Source organism: Eleutherodactylus coqui, chromosome 9 (genome assembly GCF_035609145.1).
Source record: "Eleutherodactylus coqui strain aEleCoq1 chromosome 9, aEleCoq1.hap1, whole genome shotgun sequence".
NCBI classification, from domain to species: Eukaryota; Metazoa; Chordata; class Amphibia; order Anura; family Eleutherodactylidae; genus Eleutherodactylus; species Eleutherodactylus coqui.
In genome coordinates, this window is record NC_089845.1 from 55,229,528 (window position 1) to 55,254,994 (window position 25,467).

At 44.1% G+C, this 25,467-nt stretch overlaps 1 protein-coding gene across 1 annotated transcript in view; it reads left to right on the forward strand.

Annotated features, from left to right (window-relative positions):
• Positions 1–25,467, forward strand: part of CDKAL1 (CDK5 regulatory subunit associated protein 1 like 1) — a 596,376-nt gene that overhangs the window by 299,695 nt on the left and 271,214 nt on the right. Inside the window, exon 9 of the mRNA XM_066579425.1 lies at positions 21,995–22,161. Coding sequence (XP_066435522.1) covers positions 21,995–22,161 — 167 coding nt within the window. The remainder of the gene's footprint in view (positions 1–21,994; positions 22,162–25,467) is intronic.

The window sequence follows — 25,467 nt, forward strand, 5'->3', positions numbered from 1 at the left end:
CTTCCCTGTCCTGAAACATCCACTTGCCTATTTTATTAAAGCTTTTAAATGGGTTTTCTGGGATTTTTAAACAATTTGCTTAAGAGAGAACGGCATAAAATAATTACCTAGGATTCCTCCCTTAACCATTTTGCAGCTAGAGGCTTTTGGACATTTTATGTTTTCAGTAACCAGGACAATTTTCACATGTACAGGTAAATCCTAAATTACAAAATGTAAAAATTATACTCTTTTTATTTTAAAAAAAGTTTAAAAATTGCTATTACACGCTAAGGGCTTATTCACACAGGTGTATATCGGATGGGTTTTCACGTCTGGCCGATATACACTGCCCCTGTAATGCATTGGCTTACAATGCATCAGTGCACAGGGGTGTATTTCCGCGGAGTAAAAGCTCCCGAGCAGGCACTTACACATTGGCTGCAGCTGCATAGATTCCTATGGGAGCCTATTCTAGCTGCCGGAGAAGGGAGGTGGGAGGGAGTTTATCAGCGTGACTGCTAAACTCCCTCCCCCTTTTCTTCTCCTTTCCACCCCTTGCCGCTCTTTGCAATGTGAGGGGGCAGAGCTAAGCTCTCCTCCCCCCTTCTCATTGCTGGCTGCGGGTAGGGGAGTGGGATCTTAGCTCTGCCCTCGTCCCACCCCCTCTCATTGCAAATGGCCGGGGAGGGGAGGAGAGAGGAGGTGAGCCTGCGAGGGGGTGGGAAGGGGAAATGTCTCCCCAGGCCCCACGGCATTGCGGCCTCGTCATATATGCACCAGGCCCTTTGATGTTTAGGCGTTTTCTACGTCGCCGGCGGGCGCACGTAAAATGCCTACCACCGTGTAAATGGGCCCTTAAACTGTGATCAAAGCAGATACTTAGATGCATTATACTTCCTGAAAATAAACGTTCAACATGTGCAGAGTTCATATATACCGCTGCCTATGCCTCTATCTACTTTCATATATCTTCATAATGTCTCCAGAACTAGAAAGGACAAAAATCTGGTTTTAAGCTGGAAAGTTTTAAAAATGTAACAAGCTATAAAATACGGGAACCACACCTTGAAAAGTAAGTGCAGCCATAAACCCTATAACATAAATTCCTGAAAGCATGCAACCTGCCATTGACTGCTATGTCACTTCATGTAACCTCAAGAGAAACAGTTTGTTTTTTTTTTTGTTTTTTTTTAATGCATTAAAACATAGATTTGCATGTAAAACTCGGAAGCAAACAGTGGTTTGCCACACAACTAATGTAAATTAATAGACCACATTGTATACGACAATCATCTACAGCAGCAAAACACTAATGGAGGTCATGTAATATTTGTCTGCTGTCCAAAGAGGTGTTAAAGGGGTTGTCCCGCGAAACAAAGTTGGGGTTATACACTTCTGTATGGCCATATCAATGCACTTTGTAATGTACATTGTGCATTAATTATGAGCCATACAGAAGTTATTCACTTACCTGTTCCGTTGCTAGCGTCCCCGTCGCCATGGTTCCGTCTAATTTTCAGCGTCTAATCGCCCGATTAGACAGCTTGCGCAGTCCGGTCTTCTCCGTGTTGAATGGGGCCGCTCGTGCTGGAGAGCTGCTCCTCGTAGCTCCGCCCCCTCACGTGTGCCAATTCCAGCCAATCAGGAGGCTGGAATCGGCAATGGACTGCACAGAAGACCTGCGGTCCACCGAGGGTGAAGATCCCGGCGGCCATCTTCGCAAGGTAAGTAAGAAGTCACCGGAGCGCAGGGATTCGGGTAAGTACTATCCGTTTGTTTTTTTCAACACATGCATCGGGTTCGTCTCGCGCCGAACGGGGGGGCTATTGAAAAAAAACAAAAACCGTTTCGGCGCGGGACAACCCCTTTAATAAAATATACTGCATAATGCAAGCAGCTACTATGCTACCCAATCTGAATGCTATAGAGCACAGCGTAATGCTTATAAAAGGACAACCTGGTCATTTATACAGACAAACCACCTTCAGGCAACCTTGTATCAAACGGTGATTATAAACAGAAACTGCTTAAAAATGTAAATTTTCGACTAAGATACGTACTCAAGCAGATGACTTACACAAACAAAATGTAGTCTGCAAAAACCTGTAAAATCGGAGGAGACCATATATATCACAAATCTAGATTCACAGGTGCATGTGTCAAAGAAGAGCAAAAACTGCTGGAATGTGCAAAACAGTTTTTTTCTGACTGATGAAAACTGTTTCCATCTGTTGGAAATGCATTAGCCATTCCTCTCTAGTGATGATCATTATTGCCATAACTGTAGCGGGTTTTTGTAGAGAAACAGTCAGTAAATGTTACACTTAATATTGGGTATAGACAAGATAGGGGGCAGTGTAAAGTGTACATTTTATTTTATTTAGGTTTGTTTATGGTGCAAGTGTTTGTTTGACTCATTTGATGCCGCAGTCTGGATATTGGTAAGTGTCTAGGTCAGTGATGGCGAACCTTTTAGAGACAGATTGCCCAAACTGCAACCCAAAACCCACTTATTTACTGCAAAGTGCCAACACGTCAGGGGGCGGGGCTTATCACGAAGTATGATTTTACCTCCGTTGGTATAAAAAGGACAAGGCAGTTTCAAAATAGACAGTGTGCAATTCTTGACTGCTTTTTGGATGCAGAAATGCTGCGGAATTTGCCACGAAAATTACCACCGAGAACCTTCTTCAGCATTCCCACCACATATAAACATACCCCAGTAGTAATAGTGACTGCCACAGTGGCTTCAGCAGTAATAGTGACCCCCACAGTGGCCTCAGCAGTAATAGTGACCCCCACAGTGGCCTCAGCAGTAATAGTGACCCCCCCACAGTGGCCTCAGCAGTAATAGTGACCCCCCACAGTGGCCTCAGCAGTAATAGTGACCCCCACAGTGGCCTCAGCAGTAATAGTGACCCCCACAGTGGCCTCAGCAGTAATAGTGACCCCCACAGTGGCCTCAGCAGTAATAGTGACCCCCCACAGTGGCCTCAGCAGTAATAGTGACCCCCACAGTGGCCTCAGCAGTAATAGTGACCCCCACAGTGGCCTCAGCAGTAATAGTGACCCCCACAGTGGCCTCAGCAGTAATAGTGACCCCATCAACAGTAATAGTGACTCCCACAGTGGTTTCAGTAGTTATAGTGACGCCCACAGCAGCCTCAGCAGTAATAGTGACCCTCCCCCACCCCCCACAGCGGCTCCGGTGGTAATAGTGACCCCTACAGCAGTCCCAGTAATAAGTGACCCCCACTGTAGTAACCGTAGTAATAGTGACCTCCACAGTGGTTTCAGTCGTAATAGTGTCCCCCACAGTGGCTGCAGTAGTAATAGTATCCCCCACAGTGGCTGCAGTAGTAATAGTGACCCTCACAGTTGCCTCAGTAGTAATAGTGACCTCCACAGCAGGCCCAATAGTAATAGTGACCCTCCACAGTAGCCCCAGTAGTGAGAGACCCTCCCCCACACAGTGATCTCAGCAGTAATAGTGACCCCCACAGTGATCTCATTAGTAATAGTGACCCCCACAGTGATCTCATTAGTAATAGTGACCCCCACAGTGGCCTCAGCAGTAATAGTGACCCCCACAGTGGCCTCAGCAGTAATAGTGTCCTCCAAAGTAACCTCAATAGTAATAGTGACCCCCTCAGCAGTAATAGTGACCTCCACAGTAGCCCCAGTAGTAATAGTGACCCCCGCAGTGGTTTCAGTAGTAAGTGTCCCCCAAAGTTGCCCGAGTAGTAGTAGTAGTGACCCCCACAGCAGCCCCAGTAGTAATAGTGTCCCCCATAGTGGTCTCTGTAGATATAATAACCACCACAGTTGTGTCTGTAGATATATTGACCCCCACAGTGGTCTCAGCAGTAATAGTGACCCCCTCAGAAGTAATAGTGACCCCCACAGTGGCCCCAGTAGTAATAGTGCCCCCCCCCCCCCACAGTGGCCCCAGTAGTAATAGTGCCCCCCCCCAGTGGTTGCAGCAGTAATAGTGACCTCACAGCAGCCCCAGCAGTAATAGTGACTCACACCGTAGCCCCAGCAGTAATAGTGACCCCTACAGTAGCCCCAGCAGTAATAGTGACCCCCACAGCAGCTCCAGCAGTAATAGTGACCCCCACAGCAGCTCCAGCAGTAATAGTGACCCCCCCACAGTAGCCCCAGTAGTAATTGTGGCCCCAGCAGTGTGTCCCCCACAGCAGTAATAGTGACCCCCTACAGTTGCCCCAGCAGTAATAGTGACACCCACAGCGGCCCCAGCAGTAATAGTGTCCCCCATAGCAGTAATAGTGACCCCCACAGTAGCCCCAGTAGTAATTGTGACCCCCTACAGTTGCCCCAGCAGTAATAGTGACACCCACAGCGGCACCAGCAGTAATAGTGTCCCCCACAGCAGTAATAGTGAACCCCACAGTAGCCCCAGTAGTAATTATGACCCCTACAGTTGACCCTCCTCGTCGAAGCGCTGCTGATTCCAGGTGCACACTCTGACATCAGTGTGTGCGTCCAGGTGCCTCCTTCCTTCTGCTCTGGGGGAACCAAGGAGGAGGCGTCAGGGGAGGAGGATCCCTGGTGCACACTGACATGGTGCCCCTAGGATCAGTGCTGCCAGCAGCGCCGCTGAGCGAATACCAGCCTGGGAGCCTCCGCCACACGGCTACTATTCACTACTGTGGTGAGCAACTACCAGCGTGCGTGCCAGCAGGGAGGACTCTGCGTGCCACCTCTGGCATGCGTGCCATAGGTTCGCCACCACTGGTCTAGGTCATAGATTCAATAAATAGCCAAAATTTAGGCAAACAGGAGTGATTAGATAGGCAAGTGCTCATCCTTCTCACTCAATTTCTGAAGGACAAAAAAAACCTCTACATGTGATAATCAGAGAGCAAGTATGGTCTCTGAGTGATAGGAGAAGTGGTAACATGAATAAAACTCCATAACCTGCGCTGCACGTCTCGTTCAAGCTTCTTTGGGGATTTTTTTTTTGTTTTGTTCGGGAGTCATCCCCGAAATGTAGTACAGCTGTTTTTTCTTCAAGTTGCTATTCATTGAGTTCAAATGGCTTCACTTCTTTCCATAAGAACTTGGTCTTCAATTGAGCCTGCATGGAAAGGAGGACGGTATGTGGATTATTTCCCATCTCCCATACTAATTCTATCTTGGCTATCTTTGTACAATTTGGAGTAACCCCCTGAGCACTGGTCCTTCTCTCTGTCTAAATATTACCCCTAGACAGAGGGGGGCGCTGCGTAGTGGTTACGAAGTGCCAAGTTACTAAGCAGTTGTTTCTTTTAGCTATTTTAATCCTATATATATTGTAATATAATTAGCAGTTTGTTTGGCTTGTTTGAGAAACTTTGTAAATAAGTTGAACTAATAGTACTGAAATGTTAAAGCTCAGAACCAAGTTAGAAGAAGGAGAAAGAAGCTAATTCAGTCTGCACATAGTCTGCTTTGTATTTTGAGATGCAGAGGTCAGGATCTAGTTCACGGAGGGCATTTTCCCAAGTTACACATAGTTTACAAGGTTGGCTTAATAACCTTAGCAAATATGTAGAACAATAGTCAGTGCAAAGCACCAAGTCACTGATTTCAGAGAACCCAGACGTTGTCGGCAGACTGTTAAGCTGAACCACATGGAGCTTTTTGTAATCAGTTGACTTGTTTTTTCCCTTTTCATGTCCTAAAGAATGTATTTGTCCACATGTCCTTGCTTTCTTTCATGCATGACTTGTCGTATTTCAACATCTGGACTATTAGCTGGAGCCGGTGATGCCGTTCTATTGAACACGGAGGCTTGTGGAAGCCTATTACCTGGGGATGTGGAATACACATCAGAATTCTGCAAATGATACCGGCAATTTTACATCAGTCTCTCTCAAAAATGTATTGGTTTTATGCCCTGATGCTTTACTTCTCACACTATCAAAAGCCATATAAGTATCCCGAGAAGGCTGCTTTCACATCTGCGCTGGAACCTACATTCAGAGGCTCCGTCGCAGATCTGGCACAAAGTACCAGAAAAGAAAAAGTCCTGCGTGCAGAATTTTTTAGTCCTATGGTGAGCTGCTGAGTGGAAACAAAGCAGGCCCCATTATAGTCAACGGGGTCTGTTCGGTGATGTTCGGTTCCGTCATACAATGGATCCGTTCGGCCAGGGAATTCCCCTTTCCTGCTGCCAGATGCAAAAGCCTAAAACCTCATTCCAACGGGCATATGCGTAAAATGATGCGGGGATCACGTGCGAGCTGCCTATTGCTGTGTAAGGTAGTGTATCTCACGCACGCTTTCATGCGCGACTTGTTTCTTTTTTTTTTCTTGTTCCCCGGTCTGTCGCATAGCGGTGTGGCGTATGCCTTATATACAGCATAGAATGCACAACCCATAGAGAACAATAGGGCTGTAGGCGCGTAATACGCGGTGAAATAGAACACGCAGCCGCCTTTTTCATGCACAAATTACACAAAATGTATAAACGCTAATGTGAATAGATAGATTAAAATCAAAGTTATTTCATTGACTCCATTTACCATGTATGTCGCGCGTGTAATACACGGTGAAATCACGGTCGTGGGAATGAGCCTTTACACGCCGCAAGGCAGTGGATACTCTGTAGCTGGTAGTGTGTGTTCTCTCTTTCGTGGTTCTTTCACACTCCATGCTGTCCTCATCCTTGGGCTGTGTGGTTCCCCTGGGGCAGATTTACTAATTATCTCTAACAGACAATGTAAACTTAGACTAGACAGTCTAAAAATGTGCCACATTTATCACAGTGGCTCATGCTGGATAATAAATATGGTGCATTTTTAGACGGTCAAGTCTGAGTTTACAACATATAGTAGTCGGCATGTTTTGTGACAGATTTTACACATGTTGCTGCATTTAAGGCACATCCTTTTCTCAAGCCACACCCCCTTGTCAAACAAGCGCAGGAAGAATCTGCGCCACCTAATGTGTTGCAAGGCATGTACGTGAGGTTTTTGGGGTTTTGTTTTGCAAATTGAGCCAGAATTTTAGTAAATTTAGCGTATTAAATTTCCCCTGCATATCTAAAATAGCTTTCAGCTGAACATTTCTGATGACACAATGTTAAGGCTCGGTGAGGGACCTGCAGACATTGTGCAGTAAATCAAAGCTTGACATTTATGACTTCCCTGCCTGGCTGACACACTATCTCTGTACTTTCATGTCACCTGATGAATTTTTCCTTTTAGCTAAGGCTTGTTTCACAAGTATCCAGCAGAAAACTAGTTTTTTTATTTTCCTGTATCAGTAAAAAAAAAAAGCGTGCGATTGTTTGCCAATATTTATGGCACATCAATCAAAAACAAAATCCGTCTGCATCTATTGTTTAAAACAGTCCGCCCGCCCTCTAGTAAATTCATTTCAACTAATGTTAAAAAGTCGTTTCCAGAGATCTAGTATTGCTGGTTAGAGCCGGACCTTGTAAAACTGAACATAATCCAGTTTGGCCGCTTTCCAATCTGCGTCTGAACCTTCGGCCGGGGATTCGTTGCAGATCTGGATTAAAATACTGGAAGAAAAAAAGTTACATGCATCGCTTTTTCTTCTATCGAAATGCCACATTGTAAAAACGATAGATCCAATGCCAAAATAGTTGGTTTTTGGCCAACTTACCATACATAAAATGATTGAAAAAAGTGAACAAAAAGTTTGTGTATGCCCTACAATAGTACCATTTTAAAAATGACAGGTCACCCCACAAAAAAGCAAGCCTAAACGCACCTACATTGATGGAAAAATGGCAAAATTGAGTCTGCTATATAATATGGTGACACAAAGAAGCATAAGTTTCTCAATTCATTAAATTGTACATTAAATGAACATATTAAAAAAAAATCACGCAAAACAAGACTTTATATAGTGATGGCAACGGAAGGGGAAAAAAAGTTATGGATCTTGGCTGATGAGGCTGAAAAAATGCTAAAAACAAAAATTGCCTGTGTCCTGAAGATTAATGCTTAGGCCATGGGTATTAGTGTACCTTGACGCCATCGGAAGCTAGGGTTTGACAGGGGAAATGCCCCTCTCACACCTCCTGCTCTCGATTGGCAGACAAGGTAAAGGTCCTCAAACCTGCAGGAATGGCTGAAGCAGTGTCGCATGTAACTCAGGTGACGTCCCTCAAAGTGTTACCCGCCGCAGTGCTACAACCCTCTTACCTGGCTCTGTATGATTGTCCTGCTGCTGTAGCCTTCCGTCCATCCGAGAGCCAAGGTGCATTTGCCACTGCCCCGACGACGTTGGGTCCCTTGTGCGCAGCAGTGGCGCTGTGGCCAGTGGCAGTCACTGTTTGTTTTGGCATCCCTGTCACCTTCCTGCATCGGGGGCCATCATCACATTACATTGGGTGGGGGAGTGAAGAGGTGGGCGTTTCTGGACCAGGGCCGGCGTCTGCTGCAGGAGTTTTTTCCCGCAGGCTCTCACAGTCTCTACTGCCGGTTATGTGTGCTCCCTTCTGCGGCGCAGATTTCAAAAGTTCCGGGAGTGGAGCGGTCGCCGCTTCTGGGGCGGCCCCGGTGTCTGTTGCTGCAGTGTGCAGCCCGTGCCTCACAGTGTCTCTGCCACCGGCCCTGTGGGCTCCCTGGATCGCGCTGACACTCACTTTGCGTGGGAGAAGGGTGGGCCTCTTGGGGGCCAGCAGCGGATCAGGAGCAGCCGCTTCATAGTCAGGGGGTTTGCGGCTTCTGGGTCCCTACCTAGAAGGAAGGCACTTGTACCTGCTGCAGCGGGGGCATATAGCAGGGTCTGCTGTATGTGCTTTCCGGCAGATTTTAGTGGCCTTCCAGGACCTACAGGCCAGGCTGCTGACCCTCCAATCAGGTACAGGGGGCGTCACCCCCTGTCACTTTTGACTCCACCAGGACTTCCTGGTGGCGTCAAGATACTCTAATACCTAGGCCATGTACGTTTGATTGAAGATTCCCACCTAGTCCTCTGTTAGACCATCACAAGTAGCCTTTGATGGGCCTCACCAGAGACTTGTAGGTGAAAGACTGATGAGACTGAGTGGCTGAATTCATTCAAGGAATAAAGGCATCTTGAGAAAAAGCTAAGTGATAAAAGGGTCATCTTGTGCGTCTGAGTATGTTTTGAAATGAGCTGATGAATATGATCCCTGACTCTAATGAAGATCCTGTTTAACTCTTAACTTGATTTTTGCATTACTTTTATAGTTCCACTTCGAAATGTAAAGTTCATTCGCTGCTGTGTCCACCTTTAGCGTTAGTCGGTCTGGAGTAAAGGATGCTTCTGATCCCCTCTGCTGACACAGTGAGGCCAAATGAGCTGGGGCTGAAGAAGTCCTGGCAGATGACAATTTTGCACATGCTTATATTACGTTAGGGTGGAAACCCAATGCATCAAGCTTTCACTGAGGACTAATTACATCATCTATCTTATTGATGAATCGGATAATCTTTTTCTGTTGGTTACCACTTTGAGTGATTGTAAGATTTTTTTATTTTAAAAAAGTTGTGTAGACAGCCACTGGGAGAAGGGTTGGGTATGAAACACACAATGAGATTTGGGTCATTAGCTTAATTGGATTTTGTCGATTCATGGCCAGGAAAGATATATGTGGTGCTTTATGAATCATCCCATTAATCATTATATTCTTAATGTATTATTCTTAAAGCTGATATTACAGCATTATGTTTCTTTGGCTTTAGTAAGTGCAGGACATGCTATTCTGCTTTGTTGCCGACGACATTCACTTTCTAACCATGTTGGGTTTCATACTACAAAAATGTAAAGATAGGTTTTATGCTTTTGTAAAACCTTGGTTCTGGCGTATGTATGTGAGACATTGTGGTACTCCAACACGGTCAGTGGACATGAGCCCTAAGTCTGTACTTTGTTTCATATTCTTTATAAATCTAATTCTGGTTTTGGCTCAAAAGAATTAAAAAAAAAACACAAAAAACTGTGGGTGAAACCACCATTATATAGTTCTCTTCACCCTGAAAAGTTTGTTTTTGTTTTACAATGCTAAAACAACCTGCATTGTAGAGGCGAAGATGGAGGGAAATGGTCCCACCATTTACCATTTAGACATGCATTAGAGGAATAGTACACATGCAGCTCTCTGCTAACATCTGGGGAAAACATATCATGAACCAGGCATTGATCTCCTTTGTTTCCCATGTGTAACCACTTAGGACATGTACACGGATCTGTTTCATTAACCTGCGTCAGAGCTCTGAGGCTGAACCTCGGAGTTCTGATGTGCACGTAGATTTAGCCCCAGTCAATGGACCAAATCCGGCTGCCTGACACACTTTTGCCATGTAGGCTTTATTCACACCAGCTACAAAATCGCACGACTTTGTAGCGCTACAAAATTGCATGTATGTGAAGCCCATGGTTTCCAATGGGTTCTTTCAGGCTACAAAACATCGCTCATGTGAAAGAAGCCGCTGGACACCACGAGCCTCACATGCATGCGTTTTGTAGCGCTACAAAGTCGTGCGATTTTGTAGCCAGTGTGAATGAGGCCTTGAGGCTTTAGGCTGCTCTCATACATGCGGTCAGAAAACGCAGTGCGAAACCGCAGCATTTTGCCGTGATTTCACGGTGCGTTCTTGAATGTACAGTATGTTACAGCGTTTGACAGCGATTTTTAACGTACTCCATCACTGTGATGAGATGCATTAAAAAGGACTAAAATGCGTGAAGATAGAGTGGGCAGCGCTTGAAAATCGTGGCATTAGAATCGCCACATTCAAGCACATGGAAACAGCCTCGCATCCCTGCAGGTCTCAAGGAATCTCCTGACAAGGCTGCCAAAGCCACAGCAGGAGATAGCGATACGTTCCCATTGATTTCAGTGGGGCAGGTGCTGCAGCCGCGGGCCCCCCTGCAAACAATATGTGATATCGCAGATTTTGTTTTATCACAACATGTGAAAACATCGCAAATGAGAATGAAACCCATGAAAATCATCGGTTTCGTAATCGTGCATTTTCACTCACTCTCGCATTGTGAGACAATCGTGCGATTTTATATCGCCAGCGTGAAACCTGCCTAAGACGGTAAATCTGCCCCGGTGTTTCCAAACTACTGCCCGTTAGCTGCATATCTATAATCATTTCTGCTCCACATATTCACTCTTGTCTTCTTTTGGGGAACAAGTTGCAGCAGATACATAGCTAATTAACTAGTGGAATCTGCTAACCGCAGCATTTCCTAGGTGTTTTAGTGATGGCATGAAATCTATAGATGCAGAATAGAAGCCGTTGTAACTTTTAATGGAGACGGCGGTCAGTTATTCCAGTACATGCCCTGACATGGCGCACTGCGCTGTCACACTAATGAAGAGGCTGGGTGCAGGTGACGGTGACATTAGACTGCACAATAAGATCAAATGAAATTGAATTCAGGTCACAGAGCACCCCTGTCTCTCCCTCGCCGCGGAATGCCTTGACGTTCATCTAGCAGTGCATTGTAAAGGCCAAGCCGAGGAGCGGGCATGGCAGCCTTGGATTGATTGTCCCTGAGACGGCAAGCCATTTTTGACAAACCTTTCTGTCAGGCTTCCTCTTGGCAGATGGTCTTTGAGATTTTAGCATTGCGGAGGGAGATGTATTTCAGCAGTCTGGGCTGCTATTTAAGCTGCCAGAAGAATTCTCAGTAGGAAAGGGAATAGGATAGAGGTTAGAGAGTTATTGATAGGTGCAGGAAGGTCACCGCTAAGGGCCTGGAGCCCAGACAACCTGCAGAAATCCACACTGCCCTGGAATAAGCAAGTGTCCATGCAGAATGTTTATCTAGAAGAAAGTATGATGTGTTCCAAGAAATCAATAAAGTCTAAGGGCCTGTCACTGTTCCTTCCTAACCTTTTCTTAGGAGATTGCTTTTGTAATCTATCATAAGCTTTTGACAATACACATGCATTTGTATTGGTAATACAGAGACTCGGAGGCTTAACTATGCCGGGAATGAAATCTAAGTTACAGGTGTTTTATACCAATAAAGTAGCTTTCCCTATATAATAAACTAGCGTAATAAATAGCGCCACTTGTTATGCTGCGGACTGAACATGTCCGCCTGCTGCAACGGGTGACGGGAAGTACTTTGTGTCTTCTGCAGCAGCACATGTAAACAACGGAGTTCCCAATATGCATTCTTATTGATGGGCTTTGAACCTGCGCATACAACTTTTTAAGGTGTTGGCTTGCCTGCCTACTGACAGCCAGGCTCCTGCTGTAACTGCTAGGAATGGAGAAACCTCGGATCCTGGAAGTTTATCCAATTACAATGCACAATCAGTAGCAACTGCGGCAGATGACCGAGGGGAGGTGGCTCCTTCTGCCACCCATTGGCATCCCGCAATGCCATCACAAGCCAACAATGGTAGAAACATAAAACTTGTAGACAACAGCACACTTACAAACCACAATTATTGTGCGAAGCATCGCAACACTGCACGCTCCATATAAGATCCCGACCACAGATACATGTATCCAGTCAATCCATCCATGGTATGGGAGCAGCAACTAGCAATTATATCCATTTATGTGGATTACAATAAAGGAGCAATTCTCTGGATAGGAGAATGTAATTATTGCACCTAGTTGTTGCTTCCATACTTTGGATGGATTGACAAGCCACCAATGGGTTACCATACCCGCTGAAGGCCTGCAAAGGCCTCCGTGTCTGCCATGTAACTCAACCTTATTAGATCCAGTGTCTGGCAGAGTTTAATAGGTTGCTGCCATAGGCAGAGTACAATGCTCTATGTAATTAATGCAGTGTACTATTGTAGCAATCTAACAATCACATCTTCATTTCCTTTTGAGGGACTAAAGAATAGTGTCAAAAGTTCATAAAAGTTTAATTTACCCCCCCCCCCCACACACACACACACACACACACACACACACACAGAAACCCTTTTAAAATGGATAAAGTTTTATATTATATATATATATATATTTATTTTTTTTCATAAAAGAGCACATAATGGCTATTATTTGATAATGTTCACAACAACCCAATGAAAATATATATCTCGCTTGGGGAGTGCTGTAAAAATAATTTTAAGAAGTAATGCCAAAATTGCTTTGACTTCTTTTGCTCACGTCCCAAAGCGGCAATAAAAAAATACAAAAGTTACATGTACCTCAAACTGTTACCAATAACAAATGCAACTCTTCCCACAAAAAAACAAGACCTCGCATAGCAGCTGCCAAAAAAATAAAACTGCTATCGATCTTAGAATGCGACGATGCAGATTTTCTTTCTTTTTTTAAACGTGCTAAGGTAGTAGATAAACCTATATAAACTTGTTATTGCAGTAATCGTGCTGACCCAAATAAGAAAGTTATAAAGACTGTAAAGACAAAACCCCAAAACAATGCAATATTTCTGAGGGTTTTTTCGTGCCCTCCCCCAAAAATGTAATAAAAGTTATACAATACCTTACATTATACCCTAGAGTGGTGCCATTACAATATAGAGCTTGTCCCAAAAATCCAGGAAAACCCCTTAAAACAGAACAAAGTCATTATACATATTGGTTATACTGTTCGGTGACCGTTTAACCCCTTAGTGACCAAGCCTGTTTGTGCCTTAATGACCCGACCAAATGTTGGAAATCTGACATGTCAGGCATTGTTTTTTCGCCACATATTGTACTTCATTTAGGTGGTGGTTAAAAATGAACCAATAGAACCTGTGTATATTTATTAAAAGCAACAAAATTGGAAACATTTTGAAAAAAATGTTAGTTTTTTCACATTTTCAACTGCGATATGTCATATATGTGCAAACATGCTGTAGAAATTTTTTAATAAGCTATATATTTCGATCTGTTTACTTCATTTTAAAGACAGGTTTTTTGTTTTTTTTTCTATAATGCACATGAAAATGAAGATTTGCACCCTAAAGTGGATACGCCTGTGTTTCCCATATTCAGAAACATACCCATTGTGGCCCTAATATTATGTCTGGATGCACAACGGGGCCCAAACCGAAAGGAACAACCGGTGGCTTTCCGAACAGACATTTTGCTTGAAGGTGTTTTAGGCCCCATTGCCCACTTGTAGAGCCCTTGAGCGGCCAAAACGACAGAGAACTCACACAAATTACCCCATTTTGAAAACTAGACCCCTTAACAAATTATTATTCTATGGGTGTGCTGCGTATTTTGACCCCACAGTTTTTGAATAAATCTAAGTAAAGCAGAAGGCAAAACCATTTTCATATATATATATTTTTTGGCAACTGTATCATTTTAAAAACATGCCGCTATGCTGCAATACACCATACGGAACCTGTATGTCCATGCCTGCACATACCGCATCTTGCATCTAAGCTAGAGGCAGCCCAGTCGAGTACCAGAGCCTCTGTGCCTGCTCGCATCACATTTTGTACCCAAACTAGAGGCGGTCAAGCAGGGTACCAGAGTCTACATGCCAGCCCATATCACATCTTGTATCCAAGCTAGAGGTAGTACAACAGGGTACTAGAGCCACCATGCCCACCCATATCACATCTTGTATCCAAGATATAGGTGGCCCAACAGCGTACTCGAGCCTCCACGTTCACCTGTATCGACCTTGTATCCAAGATAGACGCGGTACAACAGGGTACTAGAGCTTCCATGACCCCATGCATCACATCTTGTATCCAAACTAGAGGTGGTACAACAGGGTACTTAAGCCTCCATGCCCCCATGTTTTACATCTTCTATCCAAGCTAGAGGTGATCCAACAGGGTAGTAGAGCCTACATGCCCACCCGTATCACATTTTGTATCCAAGCTAGAGGCGGTATCACATCTTGTATTCAAGGTAGAGACAGCCCAACAGGGTACTAGAGCCCTCATGTCCGGTCATATCGCATCTTGTATCCAAGCTAGAGGTGGTATCACATCTTATATCCAAGGTAGAGACAGCCCAACAGGGTACTAGAGCCTTCATGTCCGGCCATATCACATCTTGTATCCAAGCTAGAGGTGGTATCACATCTTATATCCAAGGTAGAGATGGCCCAACAGGGTACTAGAGCCTCCCTTCAAGGATTCAGTTTTCCATAATTCTCCTTTCGCTGTGATATTATAAGCACTCGTTACCATTAGAATCACACAGAGAAAGTTTCATTAAATTCCGACAACTCCTTCTGCTTGATTTTTTTTTTTACTATGAGCGTATTTGAAGATTGTAAAGGCTTTTTTTCTTTCGTTGTCTCTTAAAAGTAGTCTGAAGCACTGTAGCGTTCATATCAATAAATAAGTCTGCAGTCTAACCTCTATAGCCTGCAATATTTATAGTTTCATCAAGTCGGGGTTTAGAGGACTCTCTTGAAGCTTTGGTTGGGGGGGCTTGATGACCTTCCCATGTACAGTGACAAAAGTGATTTGTTGTGTACTTATTCTTCACCCTCCTTAGGCCGTCTGATACTGCAAACCTAGAATTTAATAGAGCCCATGAAAGATTTCTGTGGCCTTGATAACACAAGACCTAGCTGGGTCACAGCTTTTCTTACTGAAGTGTGACTCCCACCATTCCCCATAAGATGCTATGGCATACAGCGTTCTGCTTCCCTTAAAGGACTGCAATGCTTTGATGGCCATCGGTAAACTTTATTTGCTCTTATAGGTTGTGTTTTTTCATGCTTGTTTCTGTGACTTGGGAATGTAATTTTATACTGGCCATAAATCTAACCATGCATTACAATTCCAGCTGTAGAGGAGTCAGTATTGCTTTTTTTGTTAGATGTACTTGACTATGTATCACCGCCCTCATAGAGTCTGTGGCAATATGTGCATTAGACTAGAGTACTGATTGCACTTCCTATATGTGTAAGGTAAGATCTCTTAAATTACACTATTTAATGTATGTGATATATAGGCTGTATAGGTTAATGTTCAATCTTGCATTTACAAGACTTTCCCAATTTTCTCTGTGTATGAGCATTATTACAAAGCCCTTGCTTTGCTAACCGGGGATTACATCAGTAGACCCAATAATTTTGAGGAATGCTTCTAGCCAAGTAATGATAGTGATAGAGATAGAGGGGAGGGAGATATATGAGAGATAGAGGGGAGGGAGATATATGAGAGATAGAGGGGAGGGAGATTTATGAGAGAGAGGGAGGGAGATGTGAGAGAGAGGGAGGGAGATGTGAGAGAGAGGGAGGGAGATGTGAGAGAGAGGGAGGGAGATGTGAGAGAGAGGGAGGGAGATCTGTGAGAGAGAGGGAGGGAGATCTGTGAGAGAGAGGGAGGGAGATCTGTGAGAGAGAGGGAGGGAGATCTGTGAGAGAGAGGGAGGGAGATCTGTGAGAGAGAGGGAGGGAGATCTGTGAGAGAGAGGGAGGGAGATCTGTGAGAGAGAGGGAGGGAGATCTGTGAGAGAGAGGGAGGGAGATCTGTGAGAGAGAGGGAGGGAGATCTGTGCGAGAGAGGGAGGGAGATCTGTGCGAGAGAGGGAGGGAGATGTGCGAGAGAGGGAGGGAGATGTGCGAGGGAGGGAGGGAGATGAGAAAGAGCTATGTATATGTATGTGTGTGTATATTTATATATATGTTACAAACCTTTTCTTTGTTTCTGTAAAGCATAGGTTTACCCGCGTTGAACCTATACTTGTTCATTAGCAAAAAGCTGCCTTTGAAGAACTTGTATTCTTTTTTGCCAGTCCCGTAAATATATTTGGTGCCAGCTATGCCACATAGAAAGATTCATCATCATAAGGAACACTCAATAAAAGGCTATTTCTGTGCTGAAGAACTCCTGCTAGATGTGATAAAATGCTTGGGAGACTGATGTAGTGAGCCGCCTGCCGCTAGAATAGAGCGCTGTGTCATCCTGCTGATTTCCATTCAGAGCAGCCATTCAGTACAACAAAAGGTGTAAAGGCATTGTGTCTGTATACAAGGCTGGACAGGTATAGATATGCCATCAATCCTTTATAGGCCTTCATCAATTCTAGCACAACTACTCCTGTCTATGCAAGCAATTGTATTCCCTCCTGTTCAAGCACATAAACTTCTTGAGAATCACGTAAAAATAAGCTCTCTTTGTATATCAAGCCACATATAATTACTTACTGTCCCTAGATAGCCTTCATTTCCAGCTGAATGTAGAGGTATGTCCATTAACCCCTTGAGTGGCAGGTTTCCTACCACCCTGTCGTGCCCACCAGGGCAGGTTTTTTAAAATGGTCTAATCATTGAATTTCAACTAGTTTTGCAGTTGCGTCTCAAGAGCCATAACTTTTTCATTTTTCCATTGACATGGCCATATAAGGGCTTGTTTTTTGCGGGACAAGTTGTGATTTTTTAAACAGGGGGGAGGAAAAAAAGAAATGGGGAAAAAAGGAAAAAAAAGGGGCCATGTCATTAAGGGGTTAAATAATGTATTAACTTCCTTCTCTGGGTCATTACGACACATGAATACCACATGTGTGATTGTATTTTGGATTTTTTACAAAGTAAAGGGAGACAAGTGTTGTTTTTTAAATTTTTTAAATAATTTTTTTACTTTTTTTTTTTTTTATTTTTTTTTTTATTTTTTTTGTCCCTTTAGGGGACTTCCACAGGGACCCATTAGGACCCCTGATCACATTCCGGGGGTCCGATGATGACAGCGCTTTACATGCTGCAGTGACAACCCTTTACATGCTGCAGTCACATAGACTGCAGCATGTAAAGGGTTAACACAGCAGAGATCGGAGGTTTTCTCTGATCTCTGCTGTAAGAGCTAGTACCTAGCTGTCCTCTGACAGCTAACAACCAGCGCTCCCTGCCACAGAGACCATCGGCTTGCTTCTGACAAGCCGATGGTCTCTATGGCAACCTGTAAACAAAGCAGGAGGTTGCCGACATATCTGCAATATCTTCTGCTGCTTTTTCAAAGCCCTTGCTTTGTTCTCTGTGGGTCTGTGCAGGCAGAGCACACTGTCACAGCTTGTGGCATTGTGCTCTGCAGCTCCCATAGTGATGCATAGCCCGGAAATCTTCCGGGCTATGTTGCTATGAGCAGTGGAGCTCGTCCCCGGAAATTTTCCGGGCGTGCCACTCAAGGGGTTAAAGAGTCTCATTCAGCACGTTGGAGCCCCATAAACTACTTTATAGGGTTCAAAGGTGAGGGAACAGGAGTCTGGGAGCCATGTTTCAAACTCGCCGAATCCCCTGTTCCCCTGAAATCAGCACACATAGCTCGACTCTTTTCACAAGGCTGTGTGCGCACGCTCTCTTATTGATCACTATGATAGAGCGTGCATACAGCCTTGTGGGAAGGGCCGAGCTGTGTGTGTGCCAATTCCTCAGGGGGCACAGCACTGGAACAGGGGATATGGTAAGTATAAAAAGTAGCATCCCAGACCCCTATCCCCTCACTTTTGATACCCATATCGTAGTTTGCGGTGCCCTTTAAGAGAGACATGTCAGGACCTTAGATCAACGTTTTACATTAAACCGCCAAGGCCACTCTTTCACATGTGTTCAGAAAACGCCGCTAGAAATCACAGAATTTCTACCGTGATTTTGAGCTGTGTTTTTGAACGCTTGTCAGAGCGCTGGACAGTGTTTTTTAATGCACTCCATTGTTGTGATGAAGTAAGTTAAAAAGGGCAAAAATAGAAAGACAGCGCTCAAAAATGAAGGCGTTAGAAGCGCCACATTCAGGCGCAGGTCTACGAGGCCTCATTGAAATCAAGGGGAGCATTGCACCACGATTACCCACGGCGCTCGGGACGCTGCACTAATCACGGTAAAAAGTGGCTCGTGTGAGAGCGGCCTTAATGTATTCTAGAGAAAAATAAAACAATAGCAATCAAAATGTTGAGTACTTTCTCATGTTTATTCTTAGGCTATGTTCACACCTAAGTTTTTCCATTCCGTTTGCCTCTTACATCATGAGAGGAGAAAAATGGAAAGCATCATGTCTGTTTTTTTCCTATTAAAACATGTTAGGCATTAGTTATGCTCAGTGTATTGCTCCGCTTACATCCGGTGCATCAGGTTTCTGTTTTTTAATGGAAGAAATAATGCAGGCTGCAGAACTTCGTTTCCTTCCAAAAATATTGAAGTCAGGCGGATCATTTTCTTTTTTTTTTTAAATTGAAGTCTATGTATAACGGAAGGTATTAGATTCGCATCCACCATATGTTCTATTAATCTAATCTGTTTTTATGTGTTGGTATGCGCAGAGCAAGCTAGAGAACATCCTGATTTCCCCCCCCCCCCCAAAAAAAAAATAGAAAAAAAAAATATTAACATTCAATGCGATGGCTGTGATTGGTTCATTGAGCGCTGCAGTGATTGGCTGAGCCACAGCGCTTGAGAACCAATCAGAGCAAGCACTTCCTGGAGGCGGGATTTTTGAACCCCCTTTAAAGCTACACTGGCTGAAGACTACAGACAAGTGTGCCAGAGCTTTGGGACGAGAAGTGTGGCGGAGCAGATAGCGCCGGGCAGGCAATGTATTGTGTTTTTTTTTCTTTCTATGCAACCAGGGCTTATTTACAGGATAGGGCTTATATTTCAAGCCCCCTTGAAAATCCCAGCAATAGAGCGCTACAAAGTCGCGTTATTGCCGCAAGAAAATGCAGCGATATCGCACAGAACACCGCTGTGATATCGCTGTCGCCCGTGTGAAAGAGGCCAAAATCCAATCCCCTTGACACTGAGACGGATACAGAATTCTGACATTCTGATATACCTGCTGTGATTGTCCGTGATATTGCATGGACAGTTATAGAATGGTTTTGTACAGGAATTAATAGGCCATTAAACTTGCTTAATTAAGTATGCCGCTTAATGTCATTAAACTGAAAAAGAAATGGGAACTGATTACAAAGTGCTGCGGAATACAGATGGGTAGAAAATGACTTTCACTACAGAGTGGGGCATCGGGCATTTAGAATGTGCCACTTGTTTCATTCTGCTTCATTCTTCTATAACATGCTTTTTGATCAGGCTTGTAATTCTCCATCAGTTAGGAGTTGACACATTTGATTTTCCTCCCAGAATGAATTGTATCTAATTTGTTTTACTGACAATACATTCTTCTGACTTGCTTGAGTTGCAAAGTATCTAAAATTGTTGCCCGCTTCTCATGCAAAACTGTTGCTTTTGGGAACTGCATGAAGTACAATTCTCAAACATATGCCCAATATAAGAATTGATCTCTTTACAGATAGAAGCTTTTGATCAGAGAAGCCAAATAGAATTCATATTCCCTGCAGGGCTATTTTACATGCTGTCCATAGACTAGAATAGGACTATAATGAGCCGGTCAATGGCCGGGCTTTTAGCGTAAAGATCCTGACATCTCTGCCAAAAAGGCACTCGAAAGAGCACTGGAGCAGCTTTGTTCTTGTAACAGTGGGTGTCCCCATTGGTGAATCCCCACCTTTGTAAAATTAAAAATGGAGGTACTTGCGACAGAATACAGTATGCTATAAGTGGCAGTCTGTAGTCCACGGTGGAGAATTACATTCCCCCCTCCTAGAATGGCTCGCTTGTCATGAGATCGTTGTTGAATGGAACACATCAAATAAAGCACATAAATGCAGGTAATTTAACATTGAACACTTTTTGTAACTATCATAAAAAAAAATGTGAAGATAAGTCATTAAATAGGAGGCAGGCTGGTTTGGAAAACAACTCATTCTGTAGTAGGTCGACATCTTGAGGATCTGGATAAATAGAGGACAATACAAAAAGTGCAGTAGTAAAGGGAATTAAAGAGTAGCTGAACTCTTAACCCCTTCAGTGGCAGGTTTATTATTACCATGTCAGCCCAGCAAGACCCAGAGATTTTCCTGAGGTAATTCGAAATGGCAAACGTGTACAGTGGCACAATAACTGTGTCCTGGCCTGCATTTCAGCACTAGCACTGTCCACGGAAATCTTCCAGGGTTTAACTGCTTGGTCAGTGCAGCAAGCCCCAGAGATTTTCTGGTCGTGCCATTAAAGGGGTTAAGGAACGTGTAGACGGAACGATCATCGCTCAAAAAAACAAACAAAAGTGGACGATAATCGTTAAGTTTAAACGTGAGCCAACGACTGATCGACTGAATGAGAAACTTGAGGTTTTCATTCGTCGTTCAGTTTCAGCTGCCATAAAAATCAGCGCAAACTCATTCACTTGTCACGCACTTTAAACATTGATCATTCTTTTATTTCTCATAGTAATGTGAAACACTGATGATAAGTGAACGAGAACTGCGCGATTCTCAACAGGCTGATCGAACGCGAATGAGTCGGTGATGACAACTCCAGGGCAAACGAGAAGTGGGCACTTGTGTGTAGAAGGGTCATTTGGTTGGGTTCACAGATGGATTTTGTGTTCATATTCTATGTACTAATTTATAGTGTGGCAGCACATTCACATCATGTGGTTCATGGGTTCAGTATCTCATGTCTATACTTGTTGGGGTACTTGGGTGGAATCGGTGAAAATTTGGTGTTTGAGGATTCTGTAAACTGTGTTCATCCGACACTTGCCGTACTTCTTGAGACCGCTAGAGACACCCGAGGTGCAACACACTAGTTGTAGCTGGGGTGTAAAATGTATCCGCGTCTACTAACAGAGTTCTTTTGTATGCAAGAGTAGATATATCTTTGTCTGATTCAGATTATTCATTGTCACAAGGGATATATAATTTAGTCTTTGCATCATTTTGACTGCGACATCACTAGTATTAGAGGGGTTTTTAAACCATGCCAAGCCCTGTCCCTACTCCGATAGTAATGCATCTGCCATTTATGATCGTGCAGTGATTTCTTGCGATGTACCGCTCATGACTGCAAATATCTACTTAACCCGCTAATCATTTCCTTTATTGTTGCACTAGGATGGTGGTTCTAAAATGGGCTTAATAACCCATTGAGTATCCCACAGGACGTGCTGCTATCTAGTATCATTCATTAAAAGGCAGAGTCCAGAATGGCTGCATAATAGACCTCTGAAACACCGAATTAAAAAGAGCAACAGCTGTATGATAAATGAAATACAACTAATGTCCTTGTTTTATTGACAGAGGGTGTCTGTGAAATCTGGCTGACCAGTGAGGACACGGGAGCCTACGGCAGAGACATTGGCACGGATCTTCCTACTCTTCTCTGGAAGTTGGTGGAAGTTATCCCTGAAAGTGCAATGCTGAGACTGGGCATGACCAACCCTCCTTACATCTTAGAGCATCTAGAGGTAAGAACAATTAGCTGTATGGGCTGTAATATGCAATTTTGTGATACACATGTGTTAAACTCAAGGCCCCTGAATCTGGCCTGCCACGTCATTGTATGTGGCTCACAACGAGGTCCAGGCTCTCCAATTTCCCCAGAGAATGTGCTTGATAGATGGGGCGAAGCCAGCATAGAGCGTGGGTGCCATCTTGGATTCTGAGCTCCGGTGTGCACCTTTTCAGCCACACTCAGGTGGCGGAACAGCTCTGACAGCCAGGCACCCTAGCCACCCTCCAAGGTAGGAACCTCAGAGCTAGAGAAATAGAAGGGAAGAAGCACTATTATAATGCATAGAGCTTCATAGCCCTGTAAGGGGTAGGTACATTTAGGGCAGATGCAGTTGCATTCTGTGAGATACGCAGTGTTTTCATGGGCTGAAACTGCATATTCATTGCGAATTTGGATCATCTTGCGTGTGCTTTTTTGTGCGTGTATGCTTTGTATTTTTTAATGCGTAAAAAAAAACCCTTAAGAAGTTCCCATAGATTTATCCTGCTTCCATGCTTAAATATGCAGGGAATCAGCACATATCATGAGTTTTCACTGCCCATTTACACAATTCCATTGTCTATAAGGAGCAAATTTGGTCCATAACGCAGACCAAGATGGGACATACTGCAATTATTTGCACATGCGTGAAAAGTGCGTGTCTGAATATCACAATGGTGTTTAAGCTGTCCAGATTACTTGTGTCATATGCAGCTTGGAAGCAATGTCGTGTCTCCTTAGGGAGAGCACCCAAAAAAGTGTGTGGAGACACCTAGGGGTGAGTGGATCAGGGGATGGTATAGTCTCCCCAAGGAGAGCACCCAAAAAGTGTGTGGAGACACCTAGGGGTGAGTGGATCAGGGGATTGTATAGTCTCCCCAAGGAGAGCACCCAAAAAGTGTGTGGAGACACCTAGGAGTGAGTGGATCAGGGGATTGTATAGTCTCCCCAAGGAGAGCACCCAAAAAGTGTGTGGAGACACCTAGGGGTGAGTGGATCAGGGGATGGTATAGTCTCCCCAAGGAGAGCACCCAAAAAGTGTGTGGAGACACCTAGGGGTGAGTGGATCAGGGGATGGTATAGTCTCCCCAAGGAGAGCACCCAAAAAGTGTGTGGAGACACCTAGGGGTGAGTGGATCAGGGGATGGTATAGTCTCCCCAAGGAGAGCACCCAAAAAGTGTGTGCAGACACCTAGGGGTGAGTGGAGAGCACCCAGAATGGGGTGTGGGGACACCTAAGAGATGACTAAGGAGACTTTATAAGGCAATGCTCCTCTGCGAAATTTATGCAAATAAGAAAGATGGAACAATACCTCTTCAGCGCCATCCATTTTCCATCTTTTCCAACCCACAGCCGACGCAAACCTGAAACTGTCCTGTAAGCCGAGACTATACAAATTATATATCAAAATGTCCAAAACAAAACCAGGAACCCGTTCCTGTACTTTAATTTTTTAAATTAGTATATTTACGCTAAGATAAACATATCTGTTTTAATTTATTTTTATTTTTTTTTAGCTTTTTACCCCTAATAAATCTAAAAACGGAAAAGAATATTAAGAAGTAGCCCTATAGCTTACGAAAAAAAACACAGCAAAAATAATTTTGGTAGCTGAAGGGAAAAAAATAGGGCCGTGAAACCACCACATGGGTAAAATCCTTAAGTGTCTGGTCCTTTTGGACTGAAACACCCTGATCCTTAAGGGGTGTAATGGTTTGCACACTTATGGGCCTTTTAAATAACATTCCTCATAGTCCTCTTTTAACTATTGATACCCCCGCTCATGTGATTGTCATGCGTGTGACATTCATATCCAACGCACATTTACATGTGAGTGTCATGCAGAATTTTTCGCATAGCCAAAAAGATGCTGTTACTTTTCTAGATCGAACGCTCGGACCAAGAGAAATTTCCCCATGTTTAAAAAAATAAGCAAATAATGGGTCATTTTCTTGTGCGAGTTATGTCCGTATCGCAATTGGATGGAAACCGCCTGTATAAATAAGAACTTAGGGCTCCTTCACACTGGAGATAAAATCGCACGATTTTCTTGCAATGCGAGAGTGAGTGAAAACGCATGATTATGACCCCAATGATTATCAATAGTTTCATTCTCATTTGTGATCTTTTCGCTCCTGTGATGCTGTGCGGGAAAAAAAATCGCACCATCTCCTTTCTTTTTTGTAATTTGGCCCATTGTTTTCAATGGGGTCGGCGGCGGCTCCAGCCCCATTGAAAGCAATGGGAGAGCATCGCAATCTCCTTCCGCGGCTGTGACAGCCATGGTAGGGATGACAGGAACCCCGCAGGGATGCCAGGCTGTTTCCATGTAAAAACACCTCACATCCTGGGGTTTTTAGAAGGATTGTGAGGGCGATATTGGGCCGTGATATCGCCCTTGCCAGTGTGCAGGAGTCCATAGGCTGCTATTGCTGCCGCCAGCACTCGTGTTTTCCCGACAATTGCCGAGCTGAATCTGCAAGTGCCGGTCTAGCAATTAGTAGTAATTTAAGTACCTTGTATGTAAACGAAACTGTTTATCAGCAACGCAGCGTTTAAAAATACCCTAAAGTCATAAATTGTATCAAGGCGTTGTGTCAACATTGCAAATTATCCCGTATCCATAGTTTCACTATGTGATTAATGGGGTCTGATGACTGGGAACCCCATGATCACGAGAACGGGTGTGCCAAATGTCACCAGATGAATGGAGCAGTGGCCAAGCACGCATGCTCTCCATTCATGTCCATGAAGCTGAGCTGTTGAACTCTTCTCTCCGGCAGTGCCAGTAGGGGGCACAAAACCTTGCGATTGGTGGGGGTCAGACTCCCAACCATTGGATAGTCACCCTCTAGCCTGTGGATAGGGCATAACTTGGCACAACCTTTTTTAAGTTTTCAAACATTTCATTAATCTGTTAACTTATTTTTCACAGTCCCAGATACTGGGAGAACCACTACTGGCAGTCATTGTTACACTTGGGTTATGTTCACGCATGGTGGATTTGATACAGATTTTCCGCAGCAGAAAAATCCTTGGTGACAAATCCACATCAAAAGGTGCTTATATTAACGTGGATTTTGGTACTGGTTGGCCACACATTTCCCCTTTTTATTTATAGAGTGTGAAATCTGCAGCGAATCCAGACCATAATCTACACCTTTTGGCTCCACTGCGGAAAATCCAAAGCAGATCCACCATGTAAAAATATATTTTAGAGTTGCTGGAAGTTTTGGAGATGAGGTATTTTAGTCCTAAACTTCTGTAGGGTCAGCAGGG